The 14627-nt window shown below is 40.7% G+C and overlaps 1 protein-coding gene across 4 annotated transcripts in view; it reads left to right on the top strand.

Annotated features, from left to right (window-relative positions):
• Positions 1-14627, top strand: part of SMG6 (SMG6 nonsense mediated mRNA decay factor) — a 227848-nt gene that overhangs the window by 131096 nt on the left and 82125 nt on the right. For 2 of the 4 annotated variants that reach the window (XM_028109091.2, XM_028109090.2), the window contains one exon: positions 6760-7406. The exons of the other annotated variants lie outside the window; for them this stretch is intronic. In XM_028109091.2, the coding sequence (XP_027964892.1) occupies positions 6760-6894 (135 nt within the window). In that variant the 3' untranslated portion in view covers positions 6895-7406. Of the gene's footprint in view, positions 1-6759; positions 7407-14627 lie in introns of those variants that run through there. 4 annotated transcript variants of the gene reach the window in all.

The raw sequence follows: 14627 nt of genomic DNA, 5'->3' as shown, positions 1-14627 counted from the left end.
TTTATAGTGGGAGGACTAGTCCAGTACCACCTACTCCATCATGCTGAGAAACAGAGCTGTCTTTATTTGTTAATTACAGAAGTAATCTACTATCTGAAGTATTAAAATCATATAGAACTGTAGAATATAAGACTACCAGCCCCTCCTCCCAAATTTGCTTTTACTTTAGTAAAGTCTGCAGCTGATCTTCATCAGGAGGTGTCAGTCGCCATTAAAAGCAAAACAGGCAAAAACTGCTAATAACAGTCTGGTAACCATTCTTGCAGACATACATATACCGAATATTAACTTTTCTAATAAAAATGCATGTTGTGTATACATTACTCTTTTTTAGCTTTATATATATATATATATATATATATATATATATATACACACACACACACCTTGCAACTATTTCTGAATCAGTATGTATAAATCTATGCCAGTCTTTTTCAAGCTGCATCATATTCCATTGTTATAGATATAATTTATCCATCTTTTTTTATTGAGGTATAATTGACACACAGTGTCCTCTTAGTTTCAGGTGTACATCATAGTGATTTGGTATTTTTATACATTGTGAAATCCCCATGACAAGTGTAGTTATCTCTCACCATACAAAGTAATTACAACACTATTGACTATATTCCCTATGCTGTACTTTTCATCCCTGTGACTTATTTATTTGATAACTGGAAGTTTGTACCTCTTAATCCCCTTTACCTTGTTTCACCCACCTTCCCCCCAACCCCTCATCACTCTGATAACCAACAGTTTGTTTCCTGTATCTGTGAGTTTGTTTCTGTTTTGTTTTTCATTTGTTTTGTTTTAGATTCTATATATAAGTAAAATCATACAGTAATTTGTCTTTCTCTCATTTTGCTATGGCAAGATTTCATTATACATGGCTGGATGATAATCCATTGTATACATACATCACACCTTCTTTATACATTTATCTACTGATGGACACTTAGGTTGTTTCCATATTTTAGCTGTTGTAAATAATGCTGCAGTGAACATATAGGGTGCTTATATCTCTTCAGATTGATATTTTCATTTTCTTCAGATGAACACCCAGAAGTGGAATTGCTGGATTGTATGGTAGTTCTATTTTTAATTTTTTGAGGAACCTCCATAGTGGTTTCTGTAATGGCTGCACCAATATACATTCCCACTCTCTGTCTTTAAGGTGCTGTTTAGTTATGTCCAATTTTTGTTATTACAGTACTAAAATGAACTTTCTTGTACTTAAATCCTTGTATATTTATAAGACTTGTTCTTTTAGAATAGATAGCTACAAGTGGAATTCCTTTATCAAAAGATACACAAATTTTACTGTTTTTACAAATACTGCCAATTGCTCTCTGAGATGATTATACCAGTTTACACTCCCATGACAGTATACAAGTGTCTGTTTCTTCATACTTTTACAAATACTATATATTATACCAATATTTTTAATTTCTGCTAATTTTCTGGGTTAAAAAATGCATCTCACTTTAACTTGAATTTGCTTACTAGTGGAATAAAGGATCTTTCTGTATATTTACTGTCTGTTTATATCTCTTCCATTCTGACTTGCATGTTTATGGCCCTGCTCATTTTTATATTGTTACATATTATTGATATGTAGGAGTTTGTAAACACTGTAGTTTTATTTTTTTAAGATTTTATTTATTTATTTGACATGAGAGAGAGAGAGAGACAGCGAGAGAGGGAACACAAGTAGGGGGAGTGGGAGAGGGAGACAGCGAGAGAGGGAACACAAGTAGGGGGAGTGGGAGAGGGAGAAGCAGGCTTCCCGCCAAGCATGGAGCCCAATGCAGGGCTTGATTCCAGGACCCTGGGATCATGACCTGAGCCGAAGGCAGCCGTTCAACCGACTGAGCCACCCAGGCGCCCCAATAGTTTTATTTTATATGTTGCAAATATTGTCTCCTGGTTTGTAGCTAGTATTATAATCTTTATATTTTTTACAGTGTACAACTTAAAATTTTTATGAAGTCAAATCTGTCTTTTCCTGCATGACCTTTGGGTTTTCTTGTCATGCTTTCTTCATCTTTGTATACACCTATTAATCATTCTTGTTGATTGTTTAACTAGATTTCTCTAAAAAGAAAGGTTTGTGATTAATAAGACACACTGTGATTTACCCAGGCTTCCACTGGAATTTTGGCTGCAAAGTAGGGACTGCTACTTTTAAGTACTCCAGATATTCCAGAATAGCAACCATTTGGAACAAAGGCTTTTGAAGGTTCGATGTTTTCGTGGACAATTTTTTGTGATATCATTATTGTCAGTGACAGGAAAAATGAATCTTTAGCTGCCTAAGAGTAAATCCAAATGTTTCTTAACTACGAGTAAACTCAGAAATAACCAGATGAAATAATGTAAAACCTCATTTGTAGTGAATGCTTATCTAGCAGTAGATTTTTTTCCCTCATGCACACAGCCCCCCTAAAGTGAAGAAGAGAAAAATGAGAAACTGTTCCTAATTCTAGAGTGCAGTGGAAAACGTGGTTTGCACATGTGCAGCAAGAAGCTTTAGAGGGTTAGAATTGCACAATGCGTGTAGGTTGAGCAATTGCTTAATAAGGCATCCACATTGGGGGGTGTCCTTTGCTCTTGTGCAATTAGGGAACTCCAGAGCTGCCTGAATAGGGGATTTCCTTTTATTTCTTACATGCCATTTTAAAAATTCACTTTTTCCTTTCTTTTCAATGTTCATTCTTTTTTTTTTTAATTGTTCTTTTGAATTCTTACTTGTTTATAGTTTTCTTCTTCCTTTTTTTTAAGGGTGGAGATTAATTAGCCACACAGCCATATGTCCCTACCTCTGTGATTAGAAATGAGCTTGGGCCGGGTCCCACAGACGGTGGGAGGATGGTTGCTGACGCTGTAAAGATTTCTGGTTCGGCTTCTCACAGCTGTGATACTCGGCTCGTTCAGAGTGTTTGAAACATGGGTTACTGATCAGCCTATATTCTGTTTTCTGAGTACTGGAATTTTGCAGGCTTTGTAATGAGTTTTCTGAGGTTTTTGCCTGTTTTGCTTTTAATGGCGACTGACACCTCCTGATGAAGATCAGCTGCAGACTTTACTAGAAAGTAGAGCCAAACTTTAGTACTTGTTTCCCTCTTGGCAAAAGAGACGTCCTTGTTTTCTCCCTCCCCTTTAGCTTGCTCAGTCATACTCATGTTGGGTAGTACTTAGTAAGCATGCATCTGATTCTGACTCTCTTCCCCTTACCTTTGTGCTGGGGGTACTAGAATCTCTTTTCTCTCAACTTTGCTCTGTTCCAGAGGAACAGGATAGGTAGTTGGGTCAGAGTGCCAGAAAAGCAGAAGTTAAGTATGTGGATTTCATAGCCACATGTATGAGTGTTTGTGGGGCAGGGAACTTCTAATGGAAAACATTTGTGTTGCATCGAAAACAGAGTGAGGCCTGGTTAGAGTCTGTCTGCTCTGTCTGTCAGTCTGTTCCCCACCAGCACTAGTCATTGTTCTCCTGGGAGTCTCAGGCGTATTGTGGTTTCTTCTGCTCTTGCTATCCTCTAATCTTGCCAGAGTTTTTGTGTCACGGGTGGCCCCGTTCGCAGTTTGGAGTGAGGCTGCAAGGGTGGTGACTAATGGCTTTGAAGGCACTCAAGCCCACATACTAGCTTGGAGACCCTTTTTAGGAAACCTGAGGAGAGGAAAGGGTCTCCAGCACGGACAGTGGGAGAAGCATGCTTAGACTCATTCAGATGGTGTATCAGTCCCTGCTTTTACTGCTAGCAAAGCACAAACCAGAAGAACAGAGACCAGAGGCAAAGGCTTACTGTTTGGGCTTGCCATTTCATTTGTAAATGCTCATAAGGGATGCACCTGGATGCCCAAGCTTGTCTCTGATGGGCTGATATCAATCAGGTTGTGTGGCTGGATCCCCTTTGGGAAATAGAGAAGAGAAAGTGCTAATTTCCCTGAGGACATTGTCACTCAAGATATGAGGGACCTGTAACTTGAGCTGTTTCTTTTTTTTCCCCCTCCAGACCCTCTGAAATTCACATTTGTTCATCATTTTTAAAAGAAAGAAAACAATAAAAAAGCAGCAGCTCAGAGTTTTCTGGGTCCCCAAGAAGGCACTTCACCAATGTGGTTTTCACATTTTCAGGTTTTTGGCTGGTGAATAAGATTGAGCAGAAATGCTCCTTCCCCTGATAACAATACATTCAGATGCAGGATCAGGAGCGTGTGGATTAAAACCAGACGGTGGATGATTAATATTTTTGCTTATAGAGGTAGACATGGCAGCTTCCTCCATTTAAATGAAAAAGCTCTTTCTCTGCATTTGTATGTGTGCGTATCCCTACATGCTTGGGCTCTTCGAAGGTAGGAGCTAAATTTCTGGTTTAGTTAGTTTCCAAGTACCATTTCCTTCTTCTCGCTTGAGGCACCCAAGAAGTACTAGAAGGAGTAAGCTGTGAAGCAGAGGTGTGAAGATAAGCTACTAAAATGAGAGTGGGAATATGCTCTCTTTTCCAAGCTGACTGTTTTCACAGCTCTCCAGGTACTGATGGAACACACATCTTTAGCCACTCGACCCCCTCACTCCCTATGGACCTGTGACCACATTATAAGAGGTATCATTTTTCTTTCAAAATATTGCCCCTTCGGAGGTGCCCATCCCCATCATTTCACTATTAAATAATGATGACCTTAAAAGAAATTCTATTTTTACAGGTATACTTTATGTTTTTTGACTTCACTCACTGAGAGCATGACAGATTTCTGGAGAATACTTTTAATTAGAGTTTGGAAGGTGTTTATTATTTTAAAAAAAGGTTTCAGGATTTACTTTTAGTAGGTGCTCTGCACATTAACCCGTTTAGACCAAGGGGTCTGCAGTTAGCCTAAATCTCTGATTTCCCTCTTGATTTTTAAACTTGCATATACTTTGCCCATTGTAGAAACAGAGATCTCTGCCCAAATGAAACAGGAAAGGAAAGGGGAGGAGGAAAACCAGGCCAGGAGTTGATATCTTTCTATCTGTATAAAGAAGATTGCATTGTCTCTGCAACAATGAAAAGTTTGGGGGACAAAGAGTATAAAGTTCCTTTTACTTCAACAGAAATCTGGGTCTGTTTTAATATTGCCTACAATTTCGGGGTGAAAAGAGGCTCTGTGTCAGCCCTGTCACACTCTAGCCATATGCATTCCCAGGTATCCCTGAGCACGGAGTGCAGCGATGTCTCTCTAGTTCATTCCCTTCCCGAGAGACCCAAACTTGTTTGTTTGTTTGCTTGCACACATTAAAATCCACTCTTTGTTATACAGTTCTGACAAACATGTAACCATCACCACAATTTAGATACAGAGCATTTCCATCATCCAAAAAAAACTCCCTCATGCAACCAACCCCTCTCTCCACCCCTAGTCACCTTGGTCTTTTTTCTGCCATAGGGATGACGTTGCCTTTTCCAGAATGTCATATAAATTAAACCATACAGCAGTTAGCTTTTTGAGGCTTCATTATAACATAATGCATTTTTCATCCTTGTTGCCTAGATCACTAATCCATGCTTTTTTGTCGCATAGTAGTGTTCCATTGTAGGATAGACCACGATTTGCTTATCCATTCACCAGTTGAATATTTGGGTTGTTTGCAGTTTGGGTGATTATGGATAGAACTACTACAAATATTCATGTATAAGTTTTTATGTGAACTTATGATTTCATTTCTCTTGGGTAAATACCTAGATATGAATGTATGGGTCATTTGATAGGTGTATGGGTCATTTGATAACTGTATGCTTAATTTTGTTAGAAACTGCCAAACTTTTCCAAAGTGGCTATAACCATTTTGCATTCCCACCAGCAGTGTATGAGAATTCCAGTTTGTCCACATCCTTGCCAGCACTTGATTCCACATTTTGTTGTTGTCGTTGTTGCTTTAAGTCATTCTAACAGGTACCTCAAAAAAAAAAAACAAAAAAAACAAAAAACAGGTACCTCATTGCAGATTTAATTTGCATTTCACTAATGGCTAATGATGTTGAGCTTCTCTTCATGTGTTTGCCATTTGTATATCTTTGGTAAAGTGACTTCAAATCTTCTGCCTATTTTTAAATTGTATTGTTTGGTTTTTTTATGTTATGTTAACCACCATACACTACCTCGTTAGTTTTTTTTTTTTAAAGATTTTATTTATTTTTTTGAGAGAGAGAATGAGATAGAGCATGAGAGGGGGAGGGTCAGAGGGAGAAGCAGACTCCCTGCTGAGCAGGGAGCCCGATGCGGGACTCGATTCTGGGACTCCGGGATCATGACCTGAGCCAAAGGCAGTTGCTTAACCAACTGAGCCACCCAGGTGTCCACATCATTAGTTTTTGATGTAGTGTTCCATGATTTATTGTTTGCGTATTATTGTTTATTTTCTTACTGAGTTTTGAGAGGTCTTTATATAACCTGGTTGCAAGTCCTTTGTCAGCTATATATGTGTCACAAATATTTTCTCTTGATCTAGCTTGCAAGTCCTTTTACTTCAGAGACTAGGTTTTGACTGATTAGATGCTGAGAGCTAGAGGTTTCAGGCTGTCTTGGTAGAGGAAAGTAAGGAAATCGAGACCTTAGTCAGCAGAAAAATGTGAGGACCACCCCTTTTGAAGCTGTTTATTTAAAATTAAAGGGGGGGTGGGGGAGAAGGGTGGGCCAAGATTGAATTGTGCAGACGGATGTCTGAAGCTTTTTTAAATTCCTTCTCTCTCTCCTGTCCCCACCTACGATGTGGATTTAGGGCTCTTACCTTCAACTGGGTTCTTCAGTTTCTGCCATCACTCCAAATCTACTGTGGCCTCTCCAGCTCTGCAGACCCCAGTGGAACACCCGAGAGGGCAAGCCAGCTTCTTGCCCAGAATATATTCCAGACTGAAGGCGTTTTTGATAAGTAATCATTCCCAAGCCCTAAAGTGATAGCCTCCAAGGAGTCACCCCCTTTGAAGAGCTTCTTTCATCTCCAGCTGGACTCTTTTCCAAACAAGCATCGGCAGAGCCTAGTCAGGGCTCTGCCACACAGGGTTCTGCCATGAGAAGCAAATTGGCAGCAACAGGCAGCCCCCTTAGGCAATGGAATTCAGTTCTCAGAACATGTATTAAATGTGGATGAGATATTTATTTATCATGGTACTCTTTCATGTTGCATGGAGTTTTTTCCGCAAGGCAGCCCACTTAGGTACAGTGGAGAAAATAGGTCCTGCCCCATTGGACAAAAGTCAAGAAAAGGTATTATGTGGAATCTTGTCACTTTTTAAGAAAATAGATCTATATTTTTATACTGGGAAGAGGAAGTAGAAAAGAAAGCCTCTATACTGGCCCTTACTTAGTGGCACCTTCTTGTTCTATAAGGTTAAGGAAGACTTTGAGGAAATAAAAGTTGTTTGGAAAGATCCAGGTGTAGTTGCTTTTGCATGTTGTGATGGGCGGAGCGATGAAGTGTAAAAGCCCCTCCCACCCTCCATCTTGCCTCAGACTCTGTCCTGGAACCCTGGGGCAGAGAAAGCACCACTTTCATTCCTATTTCTTGGGATTGTTGACAGCCACGTAGTGATCAGAGAACAGCAAGCAGGAAGAGCGACACGCCGAGCATGTTGGCAAAGATGGTGAGCTACACTTCTGTGATCCTCCTCATCAGCTGGGCTTGTTCCCAGACTCTTGTCCCTTTTTAATTGATGACACTCTTAAGGTATGTTTCTTAAATAACATTTGCCACTGACTACACACGAGCAGAGTTTCTTTGTGCACATGACATGGATCACTAACACTGCATGCGATGGTCAGAGGAGGCCTGCTTTAGTCCCAGAGGTCTGTCCATTTCTCCAGGATAATGTAGTCTGGTCGAGGCTTTCTGGCTTTTGACCCCAGTAGGAGTGATGTATACAGAGAAGAATTTCTGACCGTTCACTAATCTCAGTTATTTGAATGCCTTTTTGTAAACAAAACATCTTTTAGGCAGGCTTAAAACTGTGTCTGCTCATGTAGGTACAAATTTCTCACTTTACTAAGGACAAATAAATTTAATTAAAGATAAAATTGTAATGTGGAATAATAGTTCAGGCTTTAACAACAAAGGGAGGGGTTAAAAACAAGTTCTGCAATAAATCTGCAAGTGTGGAATCTAAGGGAAATGATCCCATCTGGAAAACTCTACCAGTGGTGCCCCGGCTGGTTTGTGGAGCAGTGTGGATCATAGAGTGAAAAAAGACCCTGCAGTCTTGAAAGATGACAGGTTCCTTAATTGATGTCCATTTCAGCTGGTGCTGTGCCAGCTTATGTTGGCCCCAGTCCAGCGTTCCTGTAATTTGGGAGCCAGGTGTGAAGCATTTTTGTTCCATCTTGTTCCCCAGTATCTACAGAAGCCTCACGCATCTCACTTGCGGCAGCAGCACTCTGTAGGAAACAGATGTACAGGTAGAGGTGGAAGGAAGTGTCACAGCTGGGTTATGGATATTAAAAAAAAAGTCCTCCATACTCAAGTGAGATCTGGGCTTGCGAGCTGGGGGGAAGAGTATTTCACCGCCTTGGTATGAGGTGTAACTACCACATACCCTAATTACTCTGATACTCATTTGTGATTTTTTTTTTTAACCTGTCTTATTACTTTAGACTTAACATTTCATACAGGCAGAGATCTACAGTGATTCGCCTTCTGTCTAACTCTGGGAAACAGCATATAAAGAATATCAGAGTTGGGTCTGAGCACTTCCATAGCATCCAGGAGTCAAGAGATTAGCTTCTGAGAGATTAGCTACTCCTGACTAGGTGGGGATGTAGCTGTGTTCTTTTGGAGTATCATGATGAACACAGTAGAAAACATAACATCATCTGTCCAATGCATTGATACTAGGCCCTTGATGCTCAAGAGAATGGATGCAGTTGGCCCCCACCAAGAACACCTTTTTCCCAGAATTCAGTCTACATTCCCTCTAGCCTTCAGGTTTAACTGAATGTTAAAGAGCAGGCAGTTCTGCCTTTCAGGATTACAAAACATGAGCAGGGTCCTCCCTGTGAGAACATTGAAGTCCTGTGGACATGGAACTTAATGTTGGAATTTGTGTTTTGCCCCTGGCTTACATTTTGATATAAGGTAAGTTTTAGCCTTCTAGACTAAGAGTCAACTCTGTTTCCTGGAGGGCCCAACCCATAAGCAGATGACTAAACAGAGGCTTTGGTGTTCCTTCCTTTAACTCAGAATCTCGCATGGAGTCCAAGATAGTTTTTGGCCTTGAGAATCAGACCATGAAGTCAAAGAGTAACTACAGGCCTGGGTAGGTTGCTTTTTGCTCCAAAATGTACCAGGGTCAGAGTGCAGCTTTTGGTCCACCGATAGCTTTAATCTGTTCTTCCTTATGTTGTCAGTGTGCCAGAAGATGGAAAATGGCTATACCAGATTTCAGAGAGGGGGAGGAGCAAGGAGGGGGGTTTTCCTCTAATTAAAGTTTTATTTAAAACAGGCTCATTCCATTTTTTTAAGTTGTAGTTTTTAAAGTATACGTAATATAAAATTTACCATTTTTAAGTGTATGGTTCTGTGGCATTAAATACATTCACATTGTTTTGCAGCCATCACGACCATCCATCTCCAGGACTTTTTCATTTTCCCCCAACTGAAACTGTGCCCATTAAACACTAACTCCCCATTTCCTCCCTCTCCCAGCCTCTGGCAACCATCTTTCTCTGAATTTGATGATAAACCTCATATAAGTGAAATCATTCAATATCTGTCTTTTTGTGACTGGCTTATTTTACTTAGCATAACATCTTCAAGGTTCATTCTTTTGTGGTGTCTGTCAAAATTTCCTTCCTTTTTAAGACTGAATAATATTGTGTTGTCTATATACACCACGTTTTGTTTATCTCTTCAGCCATGGGATGGACGGTTGGGTCGCTTCCACCTTTTGGCAATTGTGAGTAGTGCTGCTATGAACATGGGCAGCGTACAAATATCTGTTCAAGTCTTTCCTTTCACATCTTTTGGATGTCTACACAGGAGCGGCATTGCTAGATCATATGGTACTTCTATGTTTAGTTTTTTGAGGAATTACCATACTGCTTTCCACATGGCTGCACCATTTACATTCCCACCAGCAGTGCACAAGAATTCCAGTGTTTCTGCATCTTCACCAACACTTGTTATTTTCTGGTTTTTTGATAATAGCCATCCTAATGAGTGTGAGGTGTTACCCCTTTGTGGTTTTGATGTGTATTTCCTTAATGACTGATGATGTCGAGTGTCTTTGTTATGTGCTTATTGTATACATTTTAAAAATACAGTTTCTACTTTCTCACTTGATTGGCCTTGGGATACCCGAGCATTAACTTTTTCCCTTTGAGGCAAAGGAAGGCAAGGTAGAATAAAAGAAAGTGTCACATGTGAGCTCTGATCCTGACTCTGCTATAGACTGGTTGTGTGGCCTTGGACAATTCATATAGACTCTCTGGGCTTCTCTTTTTCTTTTTTTTCCCCTCACCTCTGGGTTTCTGTCTCTTTTTCAATAAAACTAGGAAACCTATAACTGCCTTATCGACCTCAAAAATGGTACAAGAGATGTTCAGGTCTGTGAAAGTACTTTGTAAAGATATTATAAAAGTAGGGAAATGTGTATTCAAAAAGTTTGCCCATTTTTAAAAGTATTGTCTTTTATTGTTGAGTTGTAGGAGTTCTTTATATATGCTGGATAGAGTCCATTATCAGATACATGATTTGCAAATATTTTTTCCCTTTCTGTGGGCTGATTGTTTTTTCACTATATTGAAATTTTTAATTTTTTTTAAGATTCTATTTATTTGAAGGAAAGAGAAAGAGAATGAGCAGGGGCAGAGGGAGAGGGAGAAACAAACTCCCCGCTGAGCTGGGAGCGCCACGAGGGGCTCGATCCTAGGACCCTGAGATCATGACCCAAGCTGGAGTCAGATGTTTAACCAACTGAGCCACCAGGTGCCCCTGAAATTTTTAATTTTGATGAAATCTTTATTTTTTTCTTTTGTTAGCTGTACTTTGGTGTTACAAAGACATTTTTAAACAATATGAACTGGGAAAGTTTATCAACCAAAATGCCCTTAAAAAAAGGAAGTTCTGGGGCACCTGGGTGGCTCAGTCGTTAAGCGTCTGTCTTCGGCTCAGGTCATGATCTCAGGGTCCTGGGATCGAGCCCCGCATTGGGCTCCCTGCTCAGCAGGGAAGCCTGCTTCTCCCTCTCCCACTCCCCTTGCTTGTGTTCCCTCTCTCGCTGTGTCTCTCTCTGTCAAATAAATAAAATCTTAAAAAGAAAAAAGGAAGTTCTTTCTATCTGAAATAAATGCTTTAGAAAACTATCTCAGATGCAAAAAGGGATGGTTTGCCATGATGGTTACTATCAAATTGGATCGAGTTAATTACAAAAGAGTCATGAAATTAGGCAGCCCCTTAGAAAATATCATGGTCAGTGTTCTATCTAATTAAGAAGTAATCTCCTGTGTCCTCATAGCCTCTGCTTCAGGTACTTCCCAGAGTTTAAGATATCATGAGATAGCCACTATTAAAAAGTTCTTTCCCAAACTGAACATAGTCTACCTTTTTATGGTTTCCACTTACTGGTTTTAGAGAGATTCTCTTAGAATTGCAGAGTCTGTGTTTTTAATACCTGACACCATCTCAGTATATGTGAAATTCTCCTTAAGTTTTCCTTTGTCTAGGCTAAATACTCACCAGCAAAATCAAATGGATTCTTTTTTTTAAGGTTATTTTTTATAAGTAATCTCTACACCCAAAGTGGGACTCGAACTCATGACCCCGAGATCAAGAACCGCATGCTCCACTGACTGAGCCAGCCAGGTGCCCCAAAATCAAATAGATTCTTGACCAGCGCTATCACGTAGAACTTTCTGTGGTAATGGAAATGATCTGTTTCTACACTCTCCTATATGGTAACCACTAGACACGTGACTTTTTTTTTTTAAGATTTTATTTATTTGAGAGAGAGAGAAAGAGAGCATGAGAGGGGGGAGGGTCAGAGGGAGAAGCGGACTCCCTGCTGAACAGGGAGCCTGATGCGGGACTCGATCCAGGGACTCCAGGATCATGACCTGAGCCGAAGGCAGTTGCCTAACGAACTGAGCCACCCAGGCGCCCAACACACATGTGACTCTTGAGTACTTGAAATGTGACTAGTGCAGCTGAGAAACAGAAATTTTTAAAGATTTATTTAGAAATTTTAATTTTAATTAAATTGAAATATCCACATGTGGCTAATGGCTACTGTATGAGACACTCCAATTCTCAATTATTCTCCTGACTAGATTCCTCTATACCACTGGTTCTCAAATTGTGGTACTAGGACTAGCAGCAAGGGATTCACCTGAGAACATGTTAGGTATGTAAAGTTTTAGGCCCTACTCCAGACCCATGAATCAGAAACTCTGAGTGTGGAGCCCTTCTTCTGCTGATTCCAGCGCACTAACACTTGAAAGCCAATTCTAGTTTTTCAAGGTTGTTCCTGTTGAAAGCAGTGCTTGGACATGGCCTGACGTGCAGAGATATCACCTGAAGACCATTTAGGTGGCTTAAAAAAACTTTGAATACTATTACCTAGATAGCACATTGACTGGTATGTTGTAAAGTAAATAAAACGTGGTTATGAAGAAAATTTTTTAAATAAAGTACCAGCTGCAATTCAAAAGAAAAAGAGTTAATGAGAACTTTCCCCTCAATCTCATGCACAGTCTTATATAAGTGCTGAAATTAGAACCTGGAGATTCTCATTCTCAGCCTGGTATGCTTTCCATCTATCAGGCTGTTTCATGAAATAGGCCCCACCCTTGGTTTGGTTTTGGTCTCCCAGAAGGGAGAAAGATCTGGTTCCTCTCAGCATGTATTTCACTCTTCTCCCCTTTGGGGGGCGTGCCTGCCTGCTCTTGTACCACTTCCCCTTCACTAGGGTGCCTCTGTAGTCACAACTGATGCCTTGGGTTTAACAGACTTCACCTATATAGTTCTCTTCTTTTAATATGATTTTTGTCCTCTTACGCTTAAAACCTAGAAGAGGAGCTGGCATGTTCTGTTGCTGGCCTTGAGCCAGATGTCATAACTTCAGGCAGTGCCACGCTACATAACTCCAGCAGTTTGAAATGGAGAACGGAGTTAGAGATAAGATCAGCAGCTTTAGGTGATGGCATTGTTTCAAATAAACCATGCATGACCCAAAGCTTCCACTTCAAATGGGGAATGAAATTGCTTCATCCTTTGACAGCTTGCTCCATGAAAGAAATTTATCTTCACTTAATTGCTTTAGATCCCAAGAGGCTACATACAGTAATTTCTAGGAGATAATTGTATCAGATTTTTAAAATACGCGACTGTGAACATGAATATGCAACTGCAGTGGAGGACCAAAGGTCCTGGTGAACTTGCTGGTGGGTTTCTGTTTTCATTCTTGGAGTTCCCTGGGGTCCTAGACCACCAACTCTCTGAATCTGCTGATTGAGAGGCAGGACCCTTGGTATGGCCCTGTGCTGCTAGGGTTAAACGGTCTTGCCTACTACTCCTTTAGCTGGGTAGCATTTTGCTCAAACTCCTCCCAAAGCTGGGAGGGGTCGGGCTGGCTGGCTGACTTCCGGCTACATGTCTTCATCTAGTCCGGCTGGGCACAGTCTGTCTACACTGTGGGCCAGAGCCACTGGGGGTTCCGGTCAGTGGCAGCTGAAAACCAGCAAACTTGTTGATTTTAAAACATGACTATTTAGATGTTAGGGATAAACTTCCTGTAGATGGGGACAGGCTCCTTAATCTAGGCATGTTTCAATTTCCAGGCCTCCTTTCCCTGACCTTTATGTTTGAGAGTCTAAAGGTTCCACTGTATCATTTTCATTAATCCCAACTACTACCTGCCTTTACTCCATATTTTTTTCTCTCATTTATGAAATTCCAGGGCTTTTTTCCCCCTCCACCCCCTACTAAATAACTATATTTTCATGTTGTGGTGTAACAACAACTCCTAGAAAGATCGGGGGCATTTTTCTAAGTGTGGACACAGTTCTTCTGAAAGCATCTGTCACCGCTTTCTGCCTGCATCTGCCTTTTTTAAGACTACACACTGAACTTTAAATTGTGAGCTCCTTGAAACTGCTCTCTCATAGACTTCCCTATGTGGGTAGCCTGGTGCTGCAGAAGAGCCAGTGGGGCATAGCTGGATGACATGGTTTATAGGCACTGCTGCCCTAAAGATAAGGGAGAGCTGACTTAGAGGTCTGGGGGACTTTTGGATTCTACACTAAGATCAGTGAATATCTGAGTCAACATAGGAGAGGGAGGGGCTGCCAAAAGTCAAGGTGGTCCGACTCAAGCAAGAATCTACAGAGCCAGAGATTTCCATTTCCCATCGAGTTCTGTCCTGGCCTGTCCCACGGAGCTTTCTCACAGGGGTCATCCTCCAGGTGTCCTTTGTCCCTCCTTCTCACTTAGTCAGGGTCAGCCATACTCTTCAGATCAGAGCATAGTGTTGCTTTTCCTTTAAACTCTTCCCCAAGAAACCTGACAGCTATAATGAGTAAGCCAGTTTGCATTTGAAAAAGGTCAGAGTGGTATGCCTCCAAGGGAAATCTGCAGCAAGTGCTGTCACATCATTTCTTGGA

This window comes from Eumetopias jubatus, unplaced genomic scaffold (assembly GCF_037043125.1).
Source record: "Eumetopias jubatus isolate StellerSeaLion01/CBP00866 unplaced genomic scaffold, mEumJub1_p1.0 scaffold_10, whole genome shotgun sequence".
Classification (NCBI taxonomy): domain Eukaryota; kingdom Metazoa; phylum Chordata; class Mammalia; order Carnivora; family Otariidae; genus Eumetopias; species Eumetopias jubatus.
This window is presented reverse-complemented; position numbering and strand designations above follow the sequence as displayed.